The sequence below is a fragment of the Arachis hypogaea genome, chromosome 20 (assembly GCF_003086295.3).
Source record: "Arachis hypogaea cultivar Tifrunner chromosome 20, arahy.Tifrunner.gnm2.J5K5, whole genome shotgun sequence".
Classification (NCBI taxonomy): Eukaryota; Viridiplantae; Streptophyta; class Magnoliopsida; order Fabales; family Fabaceae; genus Arachis; species Arachis hypogaea.
This window is the reverse complement of record NC_092055.1, coordinates 69,198,091-69,224,685: the sequence shown is the minus strand read 5'-3', so window position 1 is coordinate 69,224,685 and position 26,595 is coordinate 69,198,091. Positions and strand designations below refer to the sequence as shown.

General features: G+C 40.1%; 1 protein-coding gene and 1 non-coding gene across 2 annotated transcripts; both read left to right on the top strand.

Annotated features, from left to right (window-relative positions):
- Positions 1-837: 837 nt before the first annotated feature.
- On the top strand, positions 838-945 carry LOC112788411 (small nucleolar RNA R71). Its single transcript, XR_003195776.1, has one exon. It is a non-coding gene; the product is annotated as a small nucleolar RNA R71 (small nucleolar RNA).
- Positions 946-15,129: 14,184 nt separating this feature from the next.
- Positions 15,130-15,606, top strand: LOC140183081 (uncharacterized). The gene has a single exon (XM_072231092.1). It carries the CDS (start codon positions 15,130-15,132, stop codon positions 15,604-15,606), a length of 477 nt encoding a protein of 158 aa, XP_072087193.1.
- The last annotated feature ends 10,989 nt before the right edge of the window (positions 15,607-26,595 follow it).

The window sequence follows — 26,595 nt, the reverse complement described above, 5'->3', positions numbered from 1 at the left end:
CAGTGGGCGTCCATTGAGGTCTTCCTCAGTGGGAATCACTGCCTCTTCCTCCTCTCCATGTTCGGCCATGTGAGATGTGGTTATGGCCTTGCACTCTCTTTTTGGATTCTCTTCTGTATTGCTTGGGAGAGTGCTAGGAGGGAGTTTAGTAATTTTCTTACTCAGCTGACCTAATTGTGCCTCTAGATTTCTAATGGAGGACCTTGTTTCAGTCATGAAACTTTGAGTGGTTTTGATTAGATCAGAGACAATGGTTGTTAAGTCAGAGGGGTTTTGCTTAGAATTCTCTGTCTGTTGCTGAGAAGATGATGGAAAAGGCATGCTATTGCTAAACCTGTTTCTTCCACCATTATTGTTGTTGAAACCTTGTTGAGGTCTCTGTTGATCCTTCCATGAGAGATTTGGATGATTTCTCCATGAAGGATTATAGGTGTTTCCATAGGATTCTCCCATGTAATTCACCTCTTCCATTGCTGGGTTCTCAGGATCATAAGCTTCTTCTTCAGAGGAAGCTTCCTTAGTACTGCCTGTTGCTACTTGCATTCCAGACAGACTCTGAGAAATCATATTGACTTGTTGGGTCAATATTTTATTCTAAACCAATATGGCATTCAGAGTATCAATCTCAAGAACTCCCTTCTTCTGAGTTGTCCCATTATTCACAGGATTCCTTTCAGAGGTGTACATGAATTGGTTATTTGCAACCATTTCAATGAGTTCTTGAGCTTCTGCAGGCGTCTTCTTCAGATGAAGAGATCCTCCAGCAGAGCTATCCAATGACATCTTGGATAGTTCAAACAGACCATCATAGAAGATTCCTTTGATGCTCCATTCTGAAAGCATGTCAGAAGGGCACCTTCTGATCAATTGCTTGTATCTCTCCCAAGCTTCATAGAAGGACTCACCATCCTTCTGTCTAAAGGTTTGGACTTCCACTCTAAGCTTACTCAATTTTTGAGGTGGAAAGAACTTTGCCAAGAAGGCATTGACTAGCTTTTCCCAAGAGTTCAGGCTTTCCTTAGGTTGTGAATCCAACCATGTTCTAGCTCTGTCTCTTACAGCAAAAGGAAAGAGCATAAGTCTGTAGACTTCAGGGTCAACCCCATTGGTCTTGACAGTGTCACAGATTTACAAGAACTCAGCTAAGAACTGATGAGGATCTTCTAATGGAAGTCCATGAAACTTGTAATTCTGTTGCATTAGAGAAACTAATTGAGGCTTAAGCTCAAAGTTGTTTGCTCCAATGGCAGGGATAGAGATGCTTCTCCCATAGAAATCAGGAGTAGGTGTAATAAAGTCACCAAGCACCTTCCTTACATTGTTGGCATTGTTGTTGCTTTCGGCTGCCATAGTTTCTTCTTCTTTGAAGAGTTCTGTTAGGCCCTCTAAAGAGAGATGTTCTTTAGCTTCTCTTAGCTTTCTCTTCAAGGTCCTTTCAGGTTCAGGATCAGCTTGAACAAGTATGCCTTTATCTTTGTTCCTGCTTATATGAAAGAGAAGAGAACAAGAAAGTAGGGAATCCTTTATGTCATAGTATAGAGATTCTTTGAGGTGTCAGAGGAAAAGAAGAATAGAAGAAAGAGGTAGAGAAGAGGGAATTCGAACTTATCAAGAGGGACAGAGTTCGAATTGCACCTTGATGAGGAATCTTAGTCCTTTAAATAGAAGGATGTGAGAAGAGGGGAAGAAATTTTCGAAATTAAAATAAAAGATTTTGAAATAATTAAAAGAAATTTTGAAAAATTGATTGATGATTTTCGAAAACTAAAATTGGGAAAGAAATTAAGTGATTTTTGAAAAAGATTTTGAAATCAGAAATTAAAAAGATATGATTAAAAATTAATTTTGAAAAAGGATGTGATTGAAAAGATATGATTGAGAAGATATGATTGAAAATCAAATTAAAAAGAGAAAGTTTTAAAACTAAAGTTGATTACTTGACTAACAAGAAATTAAAAGATATGATTCTAAAATTTAAAATTTGATCCTTTCTTAATAGGCAAGTAACAACTTGAAAATTTTTGAAGTAAATCTTGAATTGAAGCAAGGATTTTTGAAAATAGTAAAAATAAATATAAAATGGAAAGAAATTGATTTTGAAAGAGATATGATTGAAAAGATATGATTTGAAAAATATTTGATTTTGAAAAATTATGAAAACTTGAAAAAAATGTGAATTAAAAACAAAATCTTCCCTCTAGTGTCATCCTGGCGTTAAACGCCCAGAATGGTGCCCATTCTGGTGTTTAACGCCCAAATTTCTACCTTTTTGGGTGTTAAACGCCCAGCTAGGTACCCTGGCTGGCGTTTAAATGCCAGTTTTCCTTCTTCACTGGGCGTTTTGAACGCCCAGCTTTTTCTGTTTGATTCCTCTGCTGAATGTTTTGAATCTTCAATTCTCTGTATTATTGACTTGAAAAGACATAGTTTTAAAAAATATTTTTGAATTTTTGATGATGGGAATCAATAAAAATGCAACTAAGATCAAATAAACAATGCATGTAAGACACCAAACTTAAAAGTTTGTATACTAAGGACTATAACAATGTAAACATGTATGTAAGAAACAACAAAACATACAAAACAAGAGAATTTGAAGATCAGAGCAATGAAATCATCAAGAACAACTTGAAGATCAATGAAGAACAATATGTATAAATTTTCGAAAATTAGCAGGATAAAGACATGCAATTGACACCAAACTTAAAAATTGACACTAGACTCAAACAAAAAACATAAAATATTTTTGATATTTATGATTTTATAAATTTTTTTGTGATTTTTTCGAAACTTATATGGAAAAGAAAATAAAGAGAATCAAAACTTTTAATAAGAATTCCAGGAATCATTGCAATGCTAGTGTAAGACTCCGGTCCAGGAATTAGACATGGCTTACTAGCCAGCCAAGCTTTCAATAAAAGCTCCGGTCCAAGACACTAGACATGGCCAATGGCCAGCCAAGCTTTAGCAGATCATTGCTTTCAACAGCAAAATTGATAGAAATCAACAAGCTCTTGTGATGATAAGTTGAAACCTCGGTCCAAAAGATTAGACATGGCTTCTCAGCCAGCCAATCATGAAACTCTAGAATTCATTCTTAAAAACTCTGAAGAACAAAATAGAAAATCTTTTTGTATTTTTTGAAAATTTTTTTCGAAAAATAAAAAGGAAAAGTACCTAATCTAAGCAACAAGATGAGCCGTCAGTTGTCCAAACTCGAACAATCCCCGGCAACGGCGCCAAAAACTTGATGCACGAAATTGTGATCATTAACAATGGCGCCAAAGGACTTGGAGCTCTCAAATGTGAATCACACTTTGTCACAATTCCGCACAACTAACCAGCAAGTGCACTGGGTCGTCCAAGTAATAAACCTTACGTGAGTAAGGGTCGATCCTATGGAGATTGTCGGCTTGAAGCAAGCTATGGTCATCTTGTAAATCTCAGTCAGGTGGATTCAAATGGTTATGGAGTTTAAGGTGATGAAAATAAACATAAAATAAAGATAGAGATACTTATGTAATTCATTGGTGGATTTCAGATAAGCGTATGAAGATGCTTTGTTCCCCTTGAACCTCTGCTTTCCTATTGCCTTCTTCCAATCATTCATACTCCTTTCCATGGCAAGCTTTATGTTGGGCATCACCGTTGTCAATGGCTACATCCCATCCTCTCAGTGAAAATGGTCCTGATGCTCTGTCACAACATCGGCTAATCAGCTGTCGGTTCTCGATCATGTCGGAATAGGATCTATTGATCCTTTTGCGTCTGTCACACGCCCCACAATCGCGAGTTTGAAGCTCGTCACAGTCATCCCTTCCCAGATCCTACTCAGAATACCACAGACAAGGTTTAGACGTTCCGGATCTCAGGAATGGCTGCCATTAATTCTAGCCTATACCACGAAGGTTCCAATCTTAGATTAGAAACCCAAGAGATACGCATTCAAGCTTGTTTGCATGTAGAACGGAAGTGGTTGTCAGTCACACGTTCATAGGTGAGAATGATAATGAGTGTCATGGATAATCACATTCATCAAGTTGAAGAACGAATGAATATCTTGGAGAAGAAATAGACTTGAGTTGAATAGAAAAACAATAGTACTTGTATTAATTCATGAAGAACAGCAGAGCTCCACACCTTAATCTATGGTGTGTAGAAACTCCACCGTTAAGAATACATAAGAACAAGGTCCAGGCATGGCCCTGAGGCCAGCCTCCAAACGTGCATAAGACTCTCAAAGATAAAAAGTATATCCAGTGTATCAAAATACAATAGCAAAAGGTCCTATTTATAGAGAACTAGTAGCCTAGGGTTAACAGAAATCAGTAATTAATGCAGAAATCTTCTTCCGGGCCCACTTGGTGTGTGCTTGGACTGAGCGTTGAAGCTTTCATGTGTAGAGACTTTTCTTGGAGTTAAACGCCAGCTTTTGTGCCAGTTTGGGCGTTTAACTCCAGCTTTTGTGCCAGTTTTGGAGTTAAACGCCAGAATTCTTGAGCTGACTTGGAACGCCTGTTTGGGCCATCAAATCTCGGGCAACGTATGAACTATTATATATTGCTGGAAAGCCCAAGATGTCTACTTTCCAACGCAATTGAGAGCGCGCCAATTGGGTTTCTATAGCTCCAGAAAATCCACTTTGAGTGCAGGGAGGTCAGAATCCAACAGCATCTGCAGTCCTTTTTCAGCCTCTGAATCAGATTTTTGCTCAGGTCCCTCAATTTCAGCAAAAAAATACCTGAAATCACAGAAAAACACACAAACTCATAGTAAAGTCCAGAAATATGATTTTTAAATAAAAACTAATAAAAATATAATAAAAACTAATTAAAATCTACTAAAAACATACTAAAAACAATGCCAAAAAGCGTATAAATTATCCGCTCATCATCGGGCGTAAGTGACAGTGCGCAAAAGGACAATGGTCCTATTCCGATACTAGTGGGAACCGACAGATGATTAGCCCTACGGTGACAGTGCAGATGGATTTGTTTTCATCCGAGAGGATCATATAGCTTGCCATGGAAGGAGGTAACGCATGGCTGGAAGAAGGCTGTAGGAAAGCAGAGGTTCGGAAGCAACAAAGCATCTCCATACGCTTATCTAAAATCCCACCAATTAATTACATAAGTATTTCTGTCTTATTTTCTGTTTTAATTATATTTTAATTATCAAAACCTCAAAACCAGTTTAATTCGCCTAACTGAAATTTACAAGGATGACCATAGCTTGCTTCAAGCCGACAATCTCCGTGGGATCGACCCTTACTCATGTAAGGTATTACTTGGACGACCCAGTGCACTTGCTGGTTAGTTGTGCGGAGTTGTGAAATAAGAGTTGATATTACAATTGTGCGTACCAAGTTGTTGGCGCCATTGAGATCACAATTTCGTGCACCAGCCAGCCAGGCTTCAACATATCTTATGAAACTCTAGAATTCATTCTTAAAAATTTTAATGAATTTTTAGAAAACTAAACATTATTATTGATATTATTTTTTTTCTTTTTTTTTTTTGGTTTTTTTTTCGAAAATAAAAAAATAAAAAGCTTAACATAAAATAAAATTACCTAATCTATGCAACAAGATGAACCGTCAGTTGTCCAAACTCGAACAATCCCCAGCAACGGCACCAAAAACTTGGTGCACGAAAATCGTGATTCACACTTTTCACATCTCCGCACAACTAACCAGCAAGTGCACTGGGTCGTCCAAGTAATAAACCTTACGTGAGTAAGGGTCGATCCCACGGAGATTGTCGGCTTGAAGCAAGCTATGGTTATCCTTGTAAATCTCAGTCAGGCAGATTCAATTGGTTATGAGGTTTTGATAATTAGAATATAAATAAAACATAAAATAAAATAGAGATACTTATGTAATTCATTGGTGGGAATTTCAGATAAGCGTTTGGAGATGCTTTGTTGCTTCTGAACCTCTGTTTTCCTATTGCCTTCTTCCAATCATGCGTGCTCCCTTCCATGGCAAGCTGTAGGATCCTCTCAGTGAAAATGGTCCTCTACGGTTTCAGCACAGCTAATCAACTGTCAGATTTCTCGTCTCGGATGAAAAATACCAGGCACAGCTACCGCATGGCTAATCATCTGTCGGTTCCCGCTAGCGTCAGAATAGGATCCATTGATCCTTTTGCACACTGTCACTTGCGCCCAACATTCGCAGGTTTGAAGCTCTTTACAGTCATTCCTTCCCAGATCCTACTCGGAATACCACAGACAAGGTTTAGACTTTCTAGATCCCAGGAATGCTGCCAATTGTTCTAGCCTATACCACGAAGATACTAATCTCACGAACTCGGTCCGTGTGTTAGATATCCAAGAGAATATACTCCAGTTGTCGTCCAATGACTACGTTGAACATCATGTAGACCACTTTGTGGTTGTCAGGCACGCGGATCTTGGCTAAGCAAGTAACGAAGATTGGGTGATTGTCACGGGTCACCCCTTCATTCCGACTTAACTAAATTAAGTACGAGAGTATATCATGGAGAAGAAGTAGACGTGAATTGAATAGAAAACAGTAGTAATTGCATTAATTCATGAAGAATAGCAGAGCTCCACCTTAATCTATGGGGTGTAGAAACTCCACCGTAGAGAATACAAAAGTGAAAAAGGTCTAGGCATGGCTGTGAGGCCATCCTCCAAAACATGTACAATGGTCTATGATAGCATTCATTATTCAAAATGATGGTCAAAAGACGATAAAAGATGTAAAATAAATCTCTAAAAGTAGTTTTTATTCTAAACTAGTAACTAGGGTTTACAGAAAATGAGTATTTAAGTGCAGATACTACAGAAATCCACTTTTGGGGCCCACTTGGTGTGTGCTTGGGCTGAGCATTGAAGCTTTTTCGTGCATAGGCAGTTCCTGGAGTTAAACGCCAGCTTTGGTGCCAGTTTGGGCATTTAATTCCAATTCTGGTGTCAGTTTGGGCGTTTTACGCCAAGATGTTTTAGGCTGGCTTTGGACGCTAGTTTGGGCAATCGAATCTCGGGCAAAGTATGGACTATTATATATTGCTGGAAAGCCCAGGATGTCTATATTCCAACACAATTGAGAGCGCACCTATTGGGCCTCTATGGCTCCAGAAAATCTATTTTGAATGCAGCAGGGTCAGAATCCAACAGCATCTGTAGTCCTTTTTCAGCCGCTGAATCAGAGTTTTTGCTCAGGTCCCTCAATTTCAGCCAGAAAATACCTGAAACAACAGAAAAACACACAAACTCATAGTAAAGTCTAGAAATGTAATTTTTGAATAAAAACTAATAAAAATATAATAAAAAATAACTAAAACATACCAAAACTATGTAAAAATAATGCCAAAAATGGTATAAATTATCCGCTCATGAATAACCTTTTTAGTTATCGTCTTCTTTGTAGCCCTGCTTTGAGATCGTTCCTTTTTCGAGCAGAGTTGTTCCCCTTTCATAGCCTTTTGAGCTTTAAGTTGTCTTCAACCTTTTTGGCTTTTGACTCGTTCTCTTTTCGAGTTTGTTGCTTTGGATCGCGCCTTTGGCTGATGTCGACCCGTCCGGGCTTTTTAGTCATATTCTAACAACTTTTCAGGTAGTGTTCTAAGGGAAACCTTTTCTTTATAGTTTTTTTGGATGACTTTTTTAGCGCCATTTCTTCTTGTGCTTTTGCTTTCTAAGTAGTGTCTTTTTTCAAGACTTCGTACCTTTCAGCAAAGCACTTCTGGTCTTTTCTTTGGCCTTTGCGAGATGTCTTTGTCCCTTTTTAGTGATCCTTTCACTGGTCCGACGTCTCTGTCAGGCCTTCTTAAGTTATTTTTAGCAATCCATTTTTAGTCGGACCATGTCAGGTCACTTTCTATGGATTACTTTTTATAACTTCTTGCATTAATCTGCTTCAACGCTTTCACCTTGCCGACTTCTTTGTAATCGATCGATGAATTTGATTTTCACCTTGCCGACGTCTTTGCAATCTGTCAGGCCTTCTTAATTTATTTTTAGCAATCTATTTTTAGTCGGACCATATCAGGTCGCTTTCTATGGATTACTTTTTATAACTTCTTACATTAATCTGCTTCTACGCTTTCACCTTGCCGACTTCTTTGTAATCGATCGATGAATTTGATTTTCACCTTGCCGACGTCTTTGTAATCGGTTGATGAATTTGATTTTCACCTTGCCGACCTCTTTGTAATCGGTCAATGAATTTGATTTTCACCTTGCCGAACTCTTTGTAATCGGTCGATGAATTTGATTTTTTATGAGCTTAGATTAATGCGTCTTGGTAGGAAACTTTTTAGGGAATCTGAAAACTTTATTCAAATAGAAGATAAAACTATAAACATGAGTATATACGTATGAGTGCTTACCCTTCTAAGTCGGTAGATCTTGGCCTGGCGCCTCATTAAAAAACCTTTTCAGGAAAAAGAGTGCACATTGACCTTAGATCTTTATTATTCTTTAACTATAGTACCTTCTTAAGTTACAGGCATGCCATGACCTTGGTAGCTCTCGCCCCTCGAGGTCGGACACCTTGTAGTAACCTTTTCCCAGTACTTCCACAACTCTGTAACGTCCTTTCCAGTTGGCTGCTAGCTTCCCTTCTCCAGATCGACCTGCTCCGATGTCATTTTGGATTAAGATGAGATTGTTGGTGGCGAAGCTTCACTGGACTACCTTCTAATTATATCTTAGGACATTCGACGCTTTAGTGCTTCCTCTCTAATCCGAGCTCTTTCCCGAGCTTCCGGAAGTAGGTCAAGCTCCTCCTTTTGAATTTGGGAGTTGGTCTCTTCATTGTAAAGGATTACTCTGGGAGATCTTTCTTCTATTTCCACTGGAATCATTGCCTCCATTCCATAAGCAAGTCGGAAAGGTGATTCTCCTGTGGTTGAATGTGGTGTTGTCTGATATGCCCATAAGACTTGCGGGAGCTCTTCAGCCCAAGCTCCCTTGGCATCCTATAATCTCTGTTTTAACCCGGCCAGTATGACTTTGTTGGCGGCTTCCGCCTGGCCATTGGCTTGTGGGTGCTCTACAGAGGTGAACTGGTGCTTGATCTTTAGATCAGCTACCATAGTTCTAAAGCCTGTGTCGGTGAATTGAGTACCATTATCTATGAGGATGGAGCATGGGATCCCAAACCTTGTGATAATGTTTACGAATAGAAATTTCCGATCTCTTTGGGCTGTGGCATTAACTAATGCCTCTGCTTGAATCCACTTTGTGAAATAGTCTATGCCCACAATGAGAAACATGACTTATCCGGACCCCTAAGGGAAAGGTCCAAGGAGGTCGAGTCCCCACTTTGCGAATGGCCAGGGTGAAGTAACGCAGATGAGCTCCTCAGGTGGAGCTATGTGGAAGTTGGCATACTTCTGGCAAGGTGGGCATGTCTTGACAAACTCTGTTACTTCCCTTTGCAAGGTCAGCCAGTAGAAACCGGCTCGGAGTACCTTTTTGGCTAGGGCTCGTGCCCCAAGGTGATTGCTTCACATGCCATTGTGGACTTCTTCGAGAACTTCCCTTGTATCGGAGGTCGGGACACATTTTAGGAAAGGTGTAGAGATTCCTCTCTTATATAGGACGTCTTGTACTATGCTTCTCGTACTAGCCTTTTTGCCTCTTTTTTGTCTGTGGAAAGTGTTTCTGACTTGAGATAGTTGATTATGGGAGTCATCCATCTTTAATACTGTCCTGATATGGCTAGGATCTTTTCTTTCTGCAAGGTTGATGGAATTCAGAGTGTTTCTTGGATGAGACTTCTATTGTTGCCCCTTGGTTTGGTGCTGGCTAGTTTTGAGAGTACATCAGCTCGGGCATTCTGCTCTCGGGGTATATGTCAGACCTCATATCCCTTAAACTGTCCGAGCTATTCTTTGGTTTTGTCAAGATATTTTTTCATAGTGGGATCCTTAAATTGATAGCTCCCTTCTATTTGCGCAGTGACTACTTGGGAGTCGCTAAAGATGGTAAGTCTTTGAGCTCCCACTTCCCTAGCCAGCCTCAATCCAGCTAGTAGTGCTTCATATTCAGCTTGACTATTCGAGGTTAGAAACTCGAACTTTAAGGAGAGCTCGATTTGGGTTCCCTGATTGCTTTCTAAAATGACGCCTGTGCCACTTTCGGTTTTATTTGAGGAGCCATCGACATAAAGGCTCCACTTTGTGGGGGTACCCGAGGTGTCAGTATACTCTGCGATGAAGTCGGCCAAGTACTGGGATTTGATAGCTGTTTGAGCTTCATACTTGATATCAAATTCGGATAACTCAATAGCTCATTGTAGGATTCTTCCTGCTAGGTCTGTTTTCTGCAAGGTCCCCTTTATGGGTTAGTTTGTCCGTACTCTGATGGTGTGAGCTTGCAAGTATGGTCGGAGTCGTCGGGAAGTGAGTTTGAGGGCATAGGCGAACTTTTATATCTTTTGATAGTTTAATTTGGCCCCTTGTAAAGCCTTACTGATGAAGTAGCTAGATGGGTTGTTGCCCACTTTTGTCTTCTCTGACTAGTGCTGAGGCTATTGCCCGACTTCCCACTACGAGGTATAATATAAGTGCTTCTCCTTCCTGTGGTCAGGTAAAAATGGGTGGTTGCCCCAAGAATTTTTTGAAATCTTGGAAGGCTTGCTTGCTCTCTGTTGTCCATTCAAACCTCTTTCCCTTCCTTATTGTTGCGTAGAAGGGGAGGGATCTTAAGGCTGATCCAGCTAGGAACATAGACAGAGCCGCTAGTCTTCCATTGAGCTACTGGACCTCTTTAATGCAGGTCGGACTTTTCATGTGAAGTATGGCTTGGCACTTATCTGGGTTTGCTTCGATTCCTCTTTGGGTGAGCAAAAAGCCTAGGAATTTGACAGCATCTACCGCAAAGGTACACTTTGCAGGGTTAAGTTGCATGCCATGTTTTCCTATGGTGTCGAACACTTTAGTGAGGTCGGGTAACAATGATTCCTCACTTTGTGTTTTTACTAGCATGTCGTCTACATAAACCTCCATTAGCTTTCTAATGTGATCAGCGAAGACTTTGTTCATCAGTCTTTGGTAGGTAGCCCCTGCGTTCTTAATTCCGAAGGGCATAACTTTATAGCAATAATTTACTTTTGGGGTTAAGAATGGTGTCTTCTCTTGGTCGGGTTGATACATTGGGATCTGGTTGTATCCCGAGTAAGCGTCTATGAAGGAGAGGTATTGATAGCCTGATGAAGCATCGACTAGTGTGTCGATGTTCGGGAGTGGGTAGGGATCTTTTGGGCAGGCTTTGTTGAGGTTGGTGTAATCGGTGCACATCTGCTACTTCCCGTTTGACTTTTTGACCAGCAACACATTGGCTAGCCATAGTGGGTATTTTACCTCCCTTATGAACCCTGCTTCTAGCAAAGCCTATACCTGTTCCTCTACAGCTTGCGACCTTTATGGGCTGAGCTTTCTGCATTTTTGTTGTACTGGCCGAGACCCTGGGTATACGGCTAATTTGTGGTACATTAGTCCGGGATCAATACCAGGCATGTCAGTGGCCTTCCATGCAAAGAGATCAGAATTATCTCTTTGGAGTTTTTATTAACAATTCCTTTAAGTCTTCTCTCAGATTTGCTCCTATATTTGTTGTTTTGTTTGGATCATCTCCAATTTGAACTTCTTGAGTCTCACCTTCTGGTTGTGGGCGGAGTTCTTTGTGAGCTCGAATTCTCCCGAGTTCTATAGTATTGGTTTCTTTTCCTCTGGGATCTCCTTTAAGGTTCAGACTTTCATTGTAACAGTGTCGTGCGAGTTTTTGGTCTTCTTTTATGGTAGCAATCCCTTCTAGAGTGGGAAACTTCATGCATAGTGTAGAGTGAAAACCACAGCGGTGAGCTGGTTTAACGTATTTTGACCTATCAATGCGTTGTAGGCCGAGCTCACGTCGACTACAATATAGTCTATGCTCAACGTCCTAGACCAAGTTCCTTTCCCAAAGGTTGTATGCAGGGAGATGTATCCTAGTGGTTGAATCGGGGTATCTCTGAGTCCGAACAAGCTATTCGGATACGCTCTGAACTCTTTATCTTGCAGTTCGAACTTGTGGAAGGTGGATTTGAACAAGATATTCGTGGAGCTTCCCTAGTCAATTAATGTTCGGTGGAGGTTAGCATTGGCAAATATTATAGTAATGACGTTGGGGTCATCATGCCCTGGGATGATGTCCGCAGCGTCTTCTTTAGTGAAGGTGATGTTGGGGAGGTCGATCAACCTGTCTTCTCCTCCAACATGATACAGCTCCTTAAGATGTCTTTTGTGTGATGACTTAGAGATCCCTCCTCCTGCGAATCCTCCATTGATCAAGTGGACAAGCCTTTCCGGGGTGCGATTGGGACATTTAGCTCATCCGGCCTCGTCATCCCTTCTTCTTTTTCTTGGCTCGTTTGCTTTATTGGCTAGTGTTTCGAGGGATGACGAGCCAAGAAAAAGAAGAAGGGATGATGAGGCCGGACGAGCTGAACGTCCCAATCGCACCCCAGAAAGGCATGTCTACATGATCAATGGAGGATTCGTAGGAGGTGGGATCTCTATGTCATCACGCAAGAAGTACCTTAAAGAGGTGTACCATGTTGGAGGAAGGGACAGTCGGTCGACCTCCCCAATATCACCTTCACGCAAGATGACACCATGGGCATCATCCCAGGGCATAATGACCCCATGGTCATTACCATAATACTGGCCAACGCCAACCTCCACAGAACACTAATCGACCAGGAAAGTTCCGCAGACATCTTGTTCAAATCTGTCTTTGCCAAGCTCGGCCTACAAGAAAAAGAGCTCAGAGCGTATCTGAATAGCTTTTTCGGACTGGGAGACACCCCGATTCAACCACTAGGATACATCTCCCTGCATACAACCTTTAGGAAAGGAAGTCGGTCTAGGATGTTGAGTATAAAATATATTGTAGTCGACGTGAGCTCGGCCTACAATGCATTAATAGGTCGAACAACGTTAAACCAGCTCGCCGCAATGGTCTCCACTCCACACTTATGCATGAAGTTCCCCACTCAAGAAGGGATCGCTACCATAAAAGGAGACCAGAAACTTGCGCGACGTTGTTACAACGAAAGTCTGAACCTTAAAGGAGACCCTAGAGGGAAAGAAACCAACACCATATAACTCAGAGGAATCCGAGCACGCAAAGAACTCTGACCTCAGCCAGAAGGTAAAACTCAAGATGTTCAAATTGGAGACGATCCAAGCAAAGCAACAAATATAGGAGAAAATTTGAGAGAAGACTTAAAGGAGCTGCTAATAAAGCTCCTAAAAGATAATTCCGACCTCATTACATGGAAGGCCGTTGACATGCCTGGTATCGATCCCGGACTAATGTACCACAAGTTAGCCGTATACCGAGGATCTCGGCCAGTACAGCAAAAGCGTAGGAAGCTCGGCCCGGAAAGGTCGTAAGCTGTAGAAGAGCAGGTACAGGCCTTGCTGGAGGCAAGATTCATAAGGGAAGTAAAATACCCACTATGGCTAGCCAATGTGGTGTTGGTTAAAAAAGTCAAATGGGAAGTTGTGGATGTGCACCGATTACACCGACCTCAATAAAGCCTGCCCAAAGGATCCCTACCCACTCCCGAACATCGACACACTAGTCGACGCTTCGTTAGGCTATCAATACCTCTCCTTCATGGACGCTTACTTAGGATACAACCAAATCCCAATGTATCAACCCGACTAAGAGAAGATATCATTCTTAACCCCAAAAGCAAACTATTGCTATATAGTTATGCCCTTCGGACTTAAGAACGCAGGGGCTACCTACCAAAGACTGATGAACAAAGTCTTCGCCGATCACATTGGAAAGCTAACGGAGGTTTATGTAGATGACATGCTGGTAAAAACACAAAGTGAGGAATCGCTGTTGTCCGACCTTACTAAAGTGTTCGACACCATAAGAAAACATGGCATGCGACTTAACCCCGCAAAGTGCACCTTTGCGGTAGAAGCTGGCAAATTCCTGGGCTTCATGCTCACCCAAAGAGGAATCGAAGCAAACCCAGATAAGTGCCAGGCCATACTTCATATGAAGAGTCTGACCTATGTAAAAGAGGTCCAGCCGCTGAATGGAAGACTAGCGGCTCTGTCTAGGTTCCTAGCTGGATCAGCCTTAAGATCTCTCCCCTTCTATGCAACGTTAAATAAGGGAAAGAGGTTTGAGTGGACCCCAGAATGCGAACAAGCCTTCCAAGATTTCAAAAAATTTCTAGGGCAACCACCTGTCCTTAGTCGACCTCGGGAAGGTGAAGAGCTCATACTATACCTCGCCGTAGAAAGTCGGGCAATAGCATCAGCACTAGTCAGAGAAGACGAAAGCGGGCAACAACCCATCTATTTCATCAGTAAGGCTTTACAAGGGGCTGAATTAAACTATCAAAAGATAGAAAAGTTCGCCTACGCCCTCATACTTACTTCCTGACGACTCTGACCATACTTTCAAGCTCACACCATCAGAGTACGGACCAACCAACCCATAAAGGGGATCTTGTAGAAAACGGACTTAGCAAAAAGAATCCTACAATGGGCTGTCGAGTTATCCAAATTCGATATCAAATACGAAGCTCGGACAGCTATCAAATCCCAGTACCTGGCCGACTTCATCGTAGAATATACTAACACCCCGGGCACCCCCACAAAGTGGAGCCTTTATGTAGATGGCTCCTCAAACAAAGCCGGGAGTGGCGCAGGCGTCATTTTAGAAAGCAATTAGTGAACTCAAATCGAGCTCTCCTTAAAATTTGAGTTTCCTGCCTCAAATAATCAAGCTGAATATGAAGCACTACTCGCTGGTTTGAGGCTAGCTAGGGAAGTGGGAGCTCAAAGACTGACCATCTTTAGCAACTCCCAAATAGTTACTTCACAAATAGAAGGGAGCTATCAAGCTAAGGATCCCACTATGAAAAAATACCTCGAGAAAACTAAAGAACAACTCGGACAATTCAAGGGATATGAGGTCCGACACATACCCCGAGAGCAGAATGCTCGAGCTGATGCACTCTCAAAACTAGCCAGCACCAAACCAGGGGGCAACAATAGAAGTCTCGTCCAAGAAACACTTTAAAGTCCATCAACCTTGGAGGAAGAAAAGATCCTAGCCATATCAGGACAGGATCAAGAATGGATGACTCCCATAATCAACTACCTCAAGTTAGAAATGCTCCCAGCAGACAAAAAGGAGGCAAAGAGGCTAGTACGAGAAGCTCAGTACTACACCATAATACAAGACGTCCTATATAGGAAAGGAATCTCTACACCTCTCCTGAAATGCGTCCTAACCTTCGCTACAAAGGAAGTTCTCGAAGAAGTCCACAGTGGCATGTGCGGCAATCACCTCGGAGCACGAGCCCTTGCTAAAAAGGTACTCCGAGCCGGTCTCTACTGGCCAACCTTGCAAAGAGAAGCTACAAAGTTTGTCAAGACATGCCCACCCTGGCAGAAGCATGCCAACTTCCACATAGCTCCACCTAAAGAACTCATCTGCATTACTTCACCCTGGATTCACAAAATGGGGGCTCGACCTCCTTGTACCCTTCCCCCAGGGTTCCAGACAAGTCAAGTTCCTCATCGTAGGCATAGACTACTTCACAAAGTAGATTGAGGCAGAGCCACTAGCTAATGTCACAGCTCAAAGAAGTCAGAAATTGCTATACAGAAACATTATCACAAGGTTTGGGGTCCCATGCTCCATCACCACAGATAATGGTACTCAATTCACCGACACAGGCTTTAGAAATCTGGTAGCTGATCTAAAGATCAAGCACCAGTTCACCTCTGTAGAGCACCCACAAGCCAATAGATAAGTGGAAGCTGCCAACAAAGTCATACTGGCTAGGTTGAAATGGAGGTTACAGGATGCCAAGGGAGCTTGGGCTGAAGAGCTCCCCCAAGTCCTATTGGAATTTCGGACAACACCATACTAACTACTGTGGAATCGCCATTCCGATTTGCTTACGGAATGGAGGCAATGATCTCCGTGGAGATAGAAGAAGGATCTCCTATAATGATCCTCTATAATGAAGATATCAACTCCCAGGCTCAAAGGGAAGAGCTCGACATACTTCCAAAAGTCCGAGAAAGAGTCCGGATTAAAGAGGAAGCTCTAAAGCGTCGAATGGCTCTGAGATATAATCGGAAGGTAGTCCAGCGAAGCTTCACCACCAATGATCTCATCTTAATCCGAAATGATATCGGAGCAAGTTGGTCAGTGATGCCAAGGCATCTTAGGCTAGTTTCACTAGCATTTTTCTGTTAGTTTTAGTTGTTTTATGCATTTTCTTGAGCTTAAAGTAACCAAGAATGGTTAAATGAATAACAAATCAATGAACCATCCAAACAGTATGATTTTGATGCAAATTCCATGAGTTTTTAGTTATATTACTTGAATGCTATGAATGGAAGATTTCTCATGAAATTTTGCAAGACTTTGATGCAATTGTTTGGATGATTTCAGGGAAGAAGAGGCTAGGCAAGGAAGCAACAAAATCAATAAAGGAAGCTTGAATATCACATGTGGAGTTTAAGTTCCAGTTTAAGCTTAAACTGGAACTTAAACTACCAAACTATATAATGCTGGAAATGGCATTTAAGTTCCAGTTTAAGCCTAAACTGGAGCTTAAACGCCAGAATCATGAAGGCTAAGAAATGCTGGAACTGGCGTTTAACCTCCAGTTTAACCTTAAACTGGAAGTTAAACGCCAGAATGAGAATTTCACCAAGGGAGCATTTCCACGTTTAAGCTCCAGTTTAACCTTAAACTGGAGCTTAAACGTGTTCGACACAACTCTCACCAGGAAGCATTTCCACGTTTAACCTCCAGTTTAACCTTAAACTGGAGGTTAAACGCCAGAAGTAAGAAAGGCACCAGGAGCATTTCCACGTTTAAGCTCCAGTTTAACCTTAAACTGGAGCTTAAACGTGTTCGACTATTTCCCTCCTCCAGGGTTGCTTTCTCATTTCCACGTTTAAGCTTCAGTTTAACCTTAAACTGAAGCTTAAACGTGTTCGACCCAATTGTTCCTCCAGGGTTGCTTTCTTCATTTCCACGTTTAAGCTTCAGTTTAACCTTAAACTGAAGCTTAAACGTGTTCGACATTTCACACTCCTGGGTGGCTTTCTTCCATTTCCACGTTTAAGTTTCAGTTTAACCTTAAACTGAAACTTAAACTTCAACTTAAACGCCACTTTTTGAAAGGGGTTTCTGGGCCAAATATATTGAAGTTTAAGTTAGCATTTGAGCACAAACATTAACTTGAACATATTATGGTATGAAACCCAATTGAATGTCATGGTTTATGGGATTGGGCCTGAAGGATTGATGAGTCTGGAGCTTTAATTTGTTGAGTCTTGTGTCATTACTTGTTTATCACTAAGTTTGCTCAATGAATGTTACAGAATTGGATCACAGCCTCATCAGGATTATGGACCATAAACCCAAAGCAAAAGGAATTCAGGGAAAGGCCTCAAAGCCCAAGAAACACAACAGAAGCTCAATTTAGAAAGTGTATAAATAGGATAGAATTTAAGTTAGTAAAGGGGAGTTTCACGGAGAGAGAACTTTGGATCATTTTCTTTTAGTTTTGTAATTGAATTCAGAGCTATGACTCACTAAACCCCTTTCATTGGGTTAGGGAGCTCTATTGTAATTCAATGAATCAATAATAGTTTTATCTTCTTCTTCAATCTTTTCTCTTGAATTTTGTTAGAAAGCTTCTCGATCTAATTCCATTGGGTAGTTGTCTTGGGAAAGAAACTACCCATAATTGGAATCCTTCGGAACCTTGGGAAAGGAATGGAGGATTCATGCTAGAGAAGCTTTCTCACAGTGAATTGGATTGGGGTTTGGATGGATATTGTGACATGTAATCCTACCAAATTGTGGTTCATGAAACTGTGTGGTATAATCAGTGATCGAGCATCATCTCTTCTTATGAACATTTAAACCAAGGGATTGGGAATTTGTTTGTTTTTAGAGAGAATTGGTGAGCCAAGGGATTGGGATCCAATCATATAAGATTGCCAAGCAAAATTCAATGAATGCATTGGTTGAGGAAGGGACAAAAGTTGTTTTGATTCGGAGATCTCAATATCTCCTAACACCCAATGAACTCCCCATTTCTGATTTACCACTTTCTCTTTACATTCTGCAATTAAATTCATGCAATCACCCCATCCCTTTTAATTTCAGCAATTTAGCTTCTCGCTCTTTAATTCATGCAATTTTACATTCCGCAATTCTCATCTAAATCTTGATTTCGCTCAACTAGAACATACTTCTAATCCGAATTGCTCACTCAACCAATCCTTGTGGGATTCGACCTCACTCTATTGTGAGTTTTTACTTGACGATAACCGGTGCACTTGCCGGAAGGAATTTTGCCGATCGTGCAATTTCCTAAATCGTAGCATAACAAGTTTATGCGCATCAGTCAGGAGAAGGGAAGCTAGCAGCTAACTGGAAAGGACCATACCGAGTAACAGAGGTACTAGGAAAAGGCTACTACAAGGTGTCCGACCACGAGGGACGAGAGCTACCCAGGTCATGGCACACCTATAATCTAAGAAGGTACTATAGTTAGAAAACAATAAAAGATCTTGGGTCAAGGTGCACTCTTTTTCCTGAAAAGGTTTTTTAATGAGGCGCCAGGACGAGATCTAGAAGGGTAAGCACTCATATGAATACACTCTTGTTCATATCTCTATCTTTTATTATCATTTGAATAAAGCTTTCAGATTCCTGATAAACCCCAATTTTGTTGTTTATATTGTGTAGAATTTGGGGGGTTTTGTCAATATTTTTCACACTTATCCACAAGAATTGTATGGCTTTGTGTTCTCTTCCTAATATTGTTCCATGATGAAAAACATGCTTCTTTTGCCTTAGAATTGCTATATTTTGATCCTCTTTTATTACCATTCAATGTCGTGACGTGTTTGTTGAGTGATTTTAGAATTTATAGGGCAAGGATGGCCTAGAAGAGAGAAAGAAAGCATGCACAAAAGGAAAGAACATGAAGATTTGGATTTTGAGAATTTCAGCATAGGCGCGCACGTGCACCTCGCGCGCATGTGTGGATGTAGACAGCTGGAAGCGGCACGCAAAGATCGACGCATCCGCGCAGATTAGAGAAATCCACACTGGCGTGCACGCGTACATGGCGCGCACGCGTGGATCACAAAATCAATCGGCGCGCACGCACGCATGGTGCGTACGCCTGACAAGCTGCACGTGATCTCATTAAAGGAAATCGTTCCTGGCAATTTCTGAGGCTCAAGAGGCCCAAATTCAAGTTGATTCTGCATGGAAAAGACCCAATGATGCTAGGTGAAAGAGGGGGATCATTCATTCACACTTAGACAAAATTTTTAGCTAGTTTTTGGTTTTTGTTATTCTAGAGAGAGAAATCCTTGTTCCTCTCTAGATCTAGTTTGATTTGATCTTTCCTTGGTGAATTCTGAATTGGATCTTGTTAATTACTAGTTTTGATTGCTTAATTTGAATTCCTTAGCATAATTTTCTTTAGATCTTGTGTTAGTTTTATGTTTTCTTGTCAATTGTCATTTTACACCCATTTCATGAATCTTGTGAATCTTGAATTGTTAATGTTACATTGATGATTTTCATGGTTAATTATGTTGTTTGAGTGATTGTATGTTGATAATTGTTAGTGGATACTTGTTAATTTCAATTTAATTGCAATTTGAGTATGTCTTCTAGTAATTCTTACCATGTGTTTGATGAAATGTTTCCCTTGATTATGGAGTAGTTCTCTTTACTCTTGGCCTAGGGGAATTGTGTAAACTTGAGTCATTGGGTTTAATGGATTTGATGATTTAGGAACCCTTAGCGGTAAATTTGATAACCATTGACACTAGCCTACTACTAAGTCAATTAGTAGCTAGGTTGGACCTTATGGGTTGATGTTGACTAAACCATTTAATATACTTTAAGTCTAGAAGTAAACTTAATGAGTTTGGTTCCTCATAATTGTCAAGATATGGTTATTAGACAAGGATAGTGACCCCAATTCCCATGTTTAGCCAAGAGTTGCTTTATTATTCATATTTGAAAACCCCAAAAATCCTAATTGCTTTGTCTTGGTCATAGTTATTTGTTTAGTTTTAGAGTAGAATTATATTAGATGTTATCTTATTAGTTTGGAATTGCTCACATCTTGCTTTAGTCATTTGAATTAGTTTCTTGCACTTCAAGATTACTCGCTTGTTAGGATTCTTAGTTTAATTTCTTGCTCATGACTTGCAACCCCAGAATTCTAACCAATGTTGATGCACATGTTTGCCCATTCCTTGTGAGACGACTCGAGATTTGAATACTTAGGTTACTTTTATTAGGGTTGAACTTGTGACAACCAATTCCTTCGAAATTTGATTCGCAGATTATTTGTCGGTTGAGGGCTATACTTGCAATGCAAAAATCTTGAGAAATTCCTTACCGACGGTATTCTGTGACCATCAATTCCGTATAAAGTTTCCTACCAAGACGCATTAATCTAAGCTCATAAAACACAAAACTTTATTATCCGATTACGAAGAAGTCAGCAAGGTGAAAACCAAATTCATCGTCCGACTACGAAGAGGTTAGCAAGGTGAAAACCAAATTCATCGTCCGATTACGAAGAGGTCGGCAAGGTGAAAAATAAATTCATCGATCGATTACAAAGAAGTCGGCAAGGTGAAAGCGATAGAAGTAGATTAATGCAAGATGTTATAAAAAGTAACCCATAAAAAGTGACCTGACGAGGTCTAACTAAAAATGGATTACTAAAAATAACTTAAGAAGGCCCGACAGAGAAGTTGGACCAAAGAAAGGATCACTAAAAAGGGACAAAGACACCTCCAAAAGGTCCGAGCTACTTCGCTATAAAGGTACAAGTCTGGCAAAAAAAGACACTACCTAAAAAGAAAAAGCACAAGTCAAGACGGCGCTAAAAAGTCATCCAAACAAACTATAAATAAAAGGTTCCTAATCGGAACACTACCTAAAAAGTTGTTGGAATGTGACTAAAACGCCCGGATAACGAAGCCATACAAGTCGACTGAAAGAACTGAAGATTGATGGTTTAGAAGTTATAGTAAACTCTCGTTGCAAGTATAGTTACTAAACCAAGCAATCAACCTTTCTTACAAATGTTTTGGTTGTCACAAGTAACAAACCTCTAAATAAATTGATAACCGAAGTATTTAAACCTCGGGTCGTCTTCTCAAGGAATTGCAGAGAAGTATGTTCTTATTATTGGTTATGAGTCTTGTAAATTGAGGGTTTTGAAAGTAAGGAAACAGTATGTTAAATGATAAGAAAAATAAAAAAGTAATAATAAAATAAACTCTTGGCAAGGTATTAAAATTGGAAGTCCTATCCTGGTTATCCATATCAATTGTAATGACAATTGGATTTTTCTCCCATCTTGTTAACCTCTAACTATGAAGGTAAGTTAAATGGATGAATTAATTTTTATTCCTCAGGTCCTAGTCTTTCCTTGGGAAAAGTCAGAGTTATTGGAATTCAAATTAATTCTTGAAGAATTCCAATTTTCAATCAACAATGAGTTTGATAACTCAAGAGTCACCAATTATTTAACCAAAGCCAAAAGGAAAAATATCTAAATTAAATTAAAAGCATTCATATAAATAAAGTAAAGCAAAATTAAATCTGAGAATACCTCGAATTGCATTCACAAAAGAAATTAAATCTAATATAGATATTCATAAATTAAATTGGAAAAATAAATAAAAGGAACATTGAACCTATGATCGCAAAAGATGAAATAACAATAAAGTGAAAAGAATCCTAATTCTAAATCCTAAGAGAGAGGAGAGAACCTCCCTCTCTAAAAACTACATCTAATCCTAAGATTGTGAATTGTGAGATTTTTCTTATGAATGAATGGATTCTCCCACTTTATAGCCTCTAATCTGTGTTTTCTGGGCCGAAAACTGGGTCGAAAACAGCCCAGAAATCGCTGGAGAAGAAATCTGCCACGCTTATTTTCGGAACTGCGATGCGTCCGCGTGGAGTACGCGTTCGCATCACCTAGCGTCAGGGAAACTATGGCGTATTACATATCAAATCGAAGCTCCGGACGTTAGCTTTCCAACGCAACTGGAACCGCGTCGTTTGGACCTTTGTAGCTAAAGTTATAGCCGTTTGAGTGCGAAGAGGTCAGGCTGGACAGCTTAGCAATTTCTCCAACTTCTTGTATTCCTTCCACTTTTGCATGCTTCCTTTCTATCCTCTGAGCCTTTCTTGCCCTGTAATCTCTTAAATCACTTAACACATATCAAGGCATCTAATGGTAATAAGAGAGGATTAAACATAGGGAACTTAAGGCCAAAGAAGCATGTTTTCAATCAAAGCACATAATTAGGAAGGCAAATGTAAAACCATGCAAATAGTATGAATAAGTGGGTAAAGAGTTGATAAAAACCACTCAATTGAGCACAAGATAAACCATGAAATACTGGTTTATCAACCTCCCCACACTTAAACATTAGCATGTCCTCATGCTAAGCTCAAGAGAAGCTATAAAAGTAGTGAAGAGGAATGATAGAATGTATGAAATGCAACCTATCTATATGAATGCAACTACATGCAAAATGATTCTACCTACTTGGTTAAAAATAAATAAGTTCTCCAAGATAAACATGGATCAGATTTCACTAATTCAAATTATACAATAAAAGACAAGTAAACTTGTAAGAAGATAGCTCATGAAAGCATGGAACATAGAATCAAGCATTGAACCCTTATTGGTAATATATACCACTCTAATCTCTCAAGTGTCTAGGCTTAATCACTCTATTCTTCTCTAATCATGTCTTCTAAAGCTTGTTCTTCATCTAACCAATCAACAAATATCTATCATACTAATGCAAACATCATGAGGTCTTTTCAAGGTTGTAATGGGGCTAAGGTAAGGGTGAGGATATATGTATGGCCAAGTGAGCTATAATATGAATCTTTAATTAGCCTAAGCTCTCACCTAATATACATATACTCTATATACTTTTAAATTCATGCCTAGCTACCCATAATTCCCACTTTTATATGATTCCCATACTCATGTACCAAAATTTTGATATTTCTTTACTTTTATCACATGTGCATTGATCTTTTTATTAACTTAGCATTAGGATAATTTTGTCTCCTTATTTATTTACTTATTTATTGAATATTTTTGGATTTTTCTCTCTCTTTTTTTTTTGTAGAGAAATAAACATAACTTATCAATGCACATGAATTTTCCATTATTTTTCTATTTTGGTTTTTTTTTTCATGAGTAGGTTCCCAAATTCCCAATATTCAAATAAATTAGAATCATGATACATTCTCTTATTAACCCATGTTTCCACAATTTCCCCACACTTAGTTGATGCACACTCTCTATCTTAAGCTAACCAAAGATTCAATTGGGGTATTTAATTTATTTTTCTGCTTAAGGCTAGTGATGTGGTAAAATATAGAATGAATGGGATTAAAAGGCTCAAGGTGGCTAACAAGGGTGATGTAAAGGGTAGGCTTATTTGGGATAAGTGAGCTAAAATCAAACAATGGCCTCAATCATATGCAAACATGTAAATACATTAAATATTGGACATATAGAATGGCACAAAGCAAAGATTGCAATCATAGTGAAGAAAACACACAAGAATAAAATATTTATGGTTAAATAATATAACAATGTAAATAAGCTCAAAATCTCACAGGTTGTGTGTTCTTTGGCTCAAAAATGATGTTCCAAATACAACTTCCAAACAAGTTTAACACAAAATTTTTAATTTAAATTAGTGAAATACTATAAAAATTTCTTGAAAAAGAAAATATTACTTCAACCAAGTAGTAACTAAATGCACAAAATCAAACAAATATGCAATCAAATATGCAAATGGAACAATGAACAAACAAAGAAAATAAAATATTGGTGTTGAGATAGAAGAGTAACTAACCCATGGAGATCGGTATCGACCTCCCACACTTAAAGATTGCACCGTCCTCGTGCATGCTGAGATGTGCAGGTGGACGGGTTGTTCCAACTGATGCTTTTCTTCAAGGATTGTGCAGATGGACTTGTTTGACCTCTCAACACTCGGAATGGAATTTCTGGAGCTACAGGAGTCCAATTGGCGCGCTTTCAATTGCTTTGGAAAGTAGACATCCAGGGCTTTCCAGCAATATATAATAGTCTATACTTCTCTAAAGGATAGACTACGTAAACTGGCGTTCAACGCTAGTTCTATGTTGCAGTCTGGCGTCCAACGCCAGAAACAGGTTACAAGTTGGAGTTCAATGCCAGAAACAGGTTACAACCTGGCGTTGAATGCCCAAAACAGCCCAGGCATGTGAGAAGCTTAAGTCTCAGCTCCAGCACACACCAAGTGGGCCCCAGAAGTGGATTTCTGCACTATCTATCATAGTTTACTCATTTTCTGTAAACCTAGGTTACTAGTTTAGTATTTAAACAATTTTTAGAGATTTATTTTGTATCTCATGACATTTTAGATCTGAAATTTGTACCTTTTGGCAGCATAAGTCTCTAAACCCCATTGTTGGGGGTGAGGGGCTCTGCTGTGTTCCGATGAATTAATGCAACTATTTCTGTTTTCTATTCAAACACGCTTGTTTCTATCTAAGATGTTCATTCGCACTTCAATATGATGGATGTGATGATCCGTGACAGTCTTCACCATTCTCAACCTATGAATGCGTGCCTGACAACCACCTCCGTTCTACCTTCGATTGAATGAATATCTCTTGGATTCCTTAATCAGAATCTTCGTGGTATAAGCTAGAATCCATTGATAGCATTCTTGAGAATCCGGAAAGTCTAAACCTTGTCTGTGGTATTCTGAGTAGGATTCAGGGATTGAATGACTATGACAAGCTTCAAACTCACGAGTGTTGGGCGTAGTGACAGACGCAAAAGGATCAATGGATCCTATTCTGACATGATCGAGAATCGACAGATGATTAGTCGTGCGGTGACAGCGCACCTGGACCTTTTTCACTGAGAGGACGGATGGTAGCCATTGACAACGGTGATCCACTGACACACAGCTTGCCATAGGAGGAACCTTGCGTGCGTGAAGAAGAAGACAGGGAGAAAGCAGAGATTCAGAAGACAAAGCATCTCCAAAACTCCAACATATTCTCCATTACTGCAGAACAAGTATTTAATCCATGCTCTTTTATTCTTCGAAATTCATACTCATAATTATAATTGATTTCCTGACTAAGATTTACAAGATAACCATAGATTGCTTTAAACCAACAATCTCCGTGGGATCGACCCTTACTCACGTAAGGTATTACTTGGACGACCCAGTACACTTGCTGGTTAGTGGTACGAGTTGTGAAAAGTGTGATTCACAATTCGTGCACCAGTCCCAAATCTTGCTTTTGCACCCGTCTTCTTGTTGATCATTATGATTCCATCCGGGTAGCAAGCAATTTGAATTCTCACTAAAGCGGCCAAATAACTTCCTAGACCCATTCAGTTGAGCTTTACACCAACCCTTGCATTTAAACTTTAAGCTTCCAACCATAATGAACCTTGCAGGGCAATTCTTACCACTAGCCATCTTCCTCTTACTCTTAATGCCACAAAGATCTCTAAGTTGACCATCCGTCTCCAGTAGCCCATATTCAAGTGGGATTAGAAGGCTAAGGGATATGAATTTTACCCACTTGAATGTTGTGAAGGATGATGGCAACTTAGGGGGAGGGGTTTCCAATAACTTTGGCAAGGTGATTTCAAGCTCCACTCCCTTGTGCTCTTTGACAACTTCCACCTCTTTGCAAACTTCTTTGATTTCAACCTCTTCTTCTTGGTAGCTTTCTTCCAATTCAATCTCTTCTTCATTACTTACCAAAGGCATAGGAGGTAGTGCTTTTTCTTCTCTAATCTCCATCTCTTGATCGACCTCTTCCAAGTCCTTAACCATGATATGCCTTGGAGGTTGTACACCCTCCTCAACATCAAATGCAACCGTCTTGGAAGGAGGTTCTATGTCTTGACTTTCCCATGGAGGTTCAGCATCTCCTAAGTCTGCAACCACTTCTTCTTCTTCGATAATTACAGCTTCCTCCACTTGTTCCAGTACAAAGTCATGCTCCGTACTGTCCACTGGAGTTTCTAATATCTCCTTCATGCTACGTTCTTCATTAGATTGCCCACATGAAGCCATGGGGGTTCCTTGAGTGTCCGAACATCGGGAAGACAGTCTATTTATTGCTTGATTCAATTGGTGAAGTGTGGCATGAAGTTTCGCACATGTTTCCGTGAGACGATCCGTTGATTCTTGTTTCACTTGGGTATCATAAGTAGGACCATAAGGCTCTTGGATTGATGGATATGGATATGGTGCATATGGAGGTGGTGGTTCTTGGGAGTAATTGGGTTGGAATTGGGGTGGTTCTATATATGGTTCATATGGTTGGTATGGTGGATGAGGGTTAGGGTCATATGGAGGTGAATGGTGGAAAGGGGCTTGTGAGTATGGTGGTCCAAAGTCATGTTGAGGAAAGGGTTCATGGGCATATGGTGGTGGTTGTTGATAGTCCATTGGAGGTGGT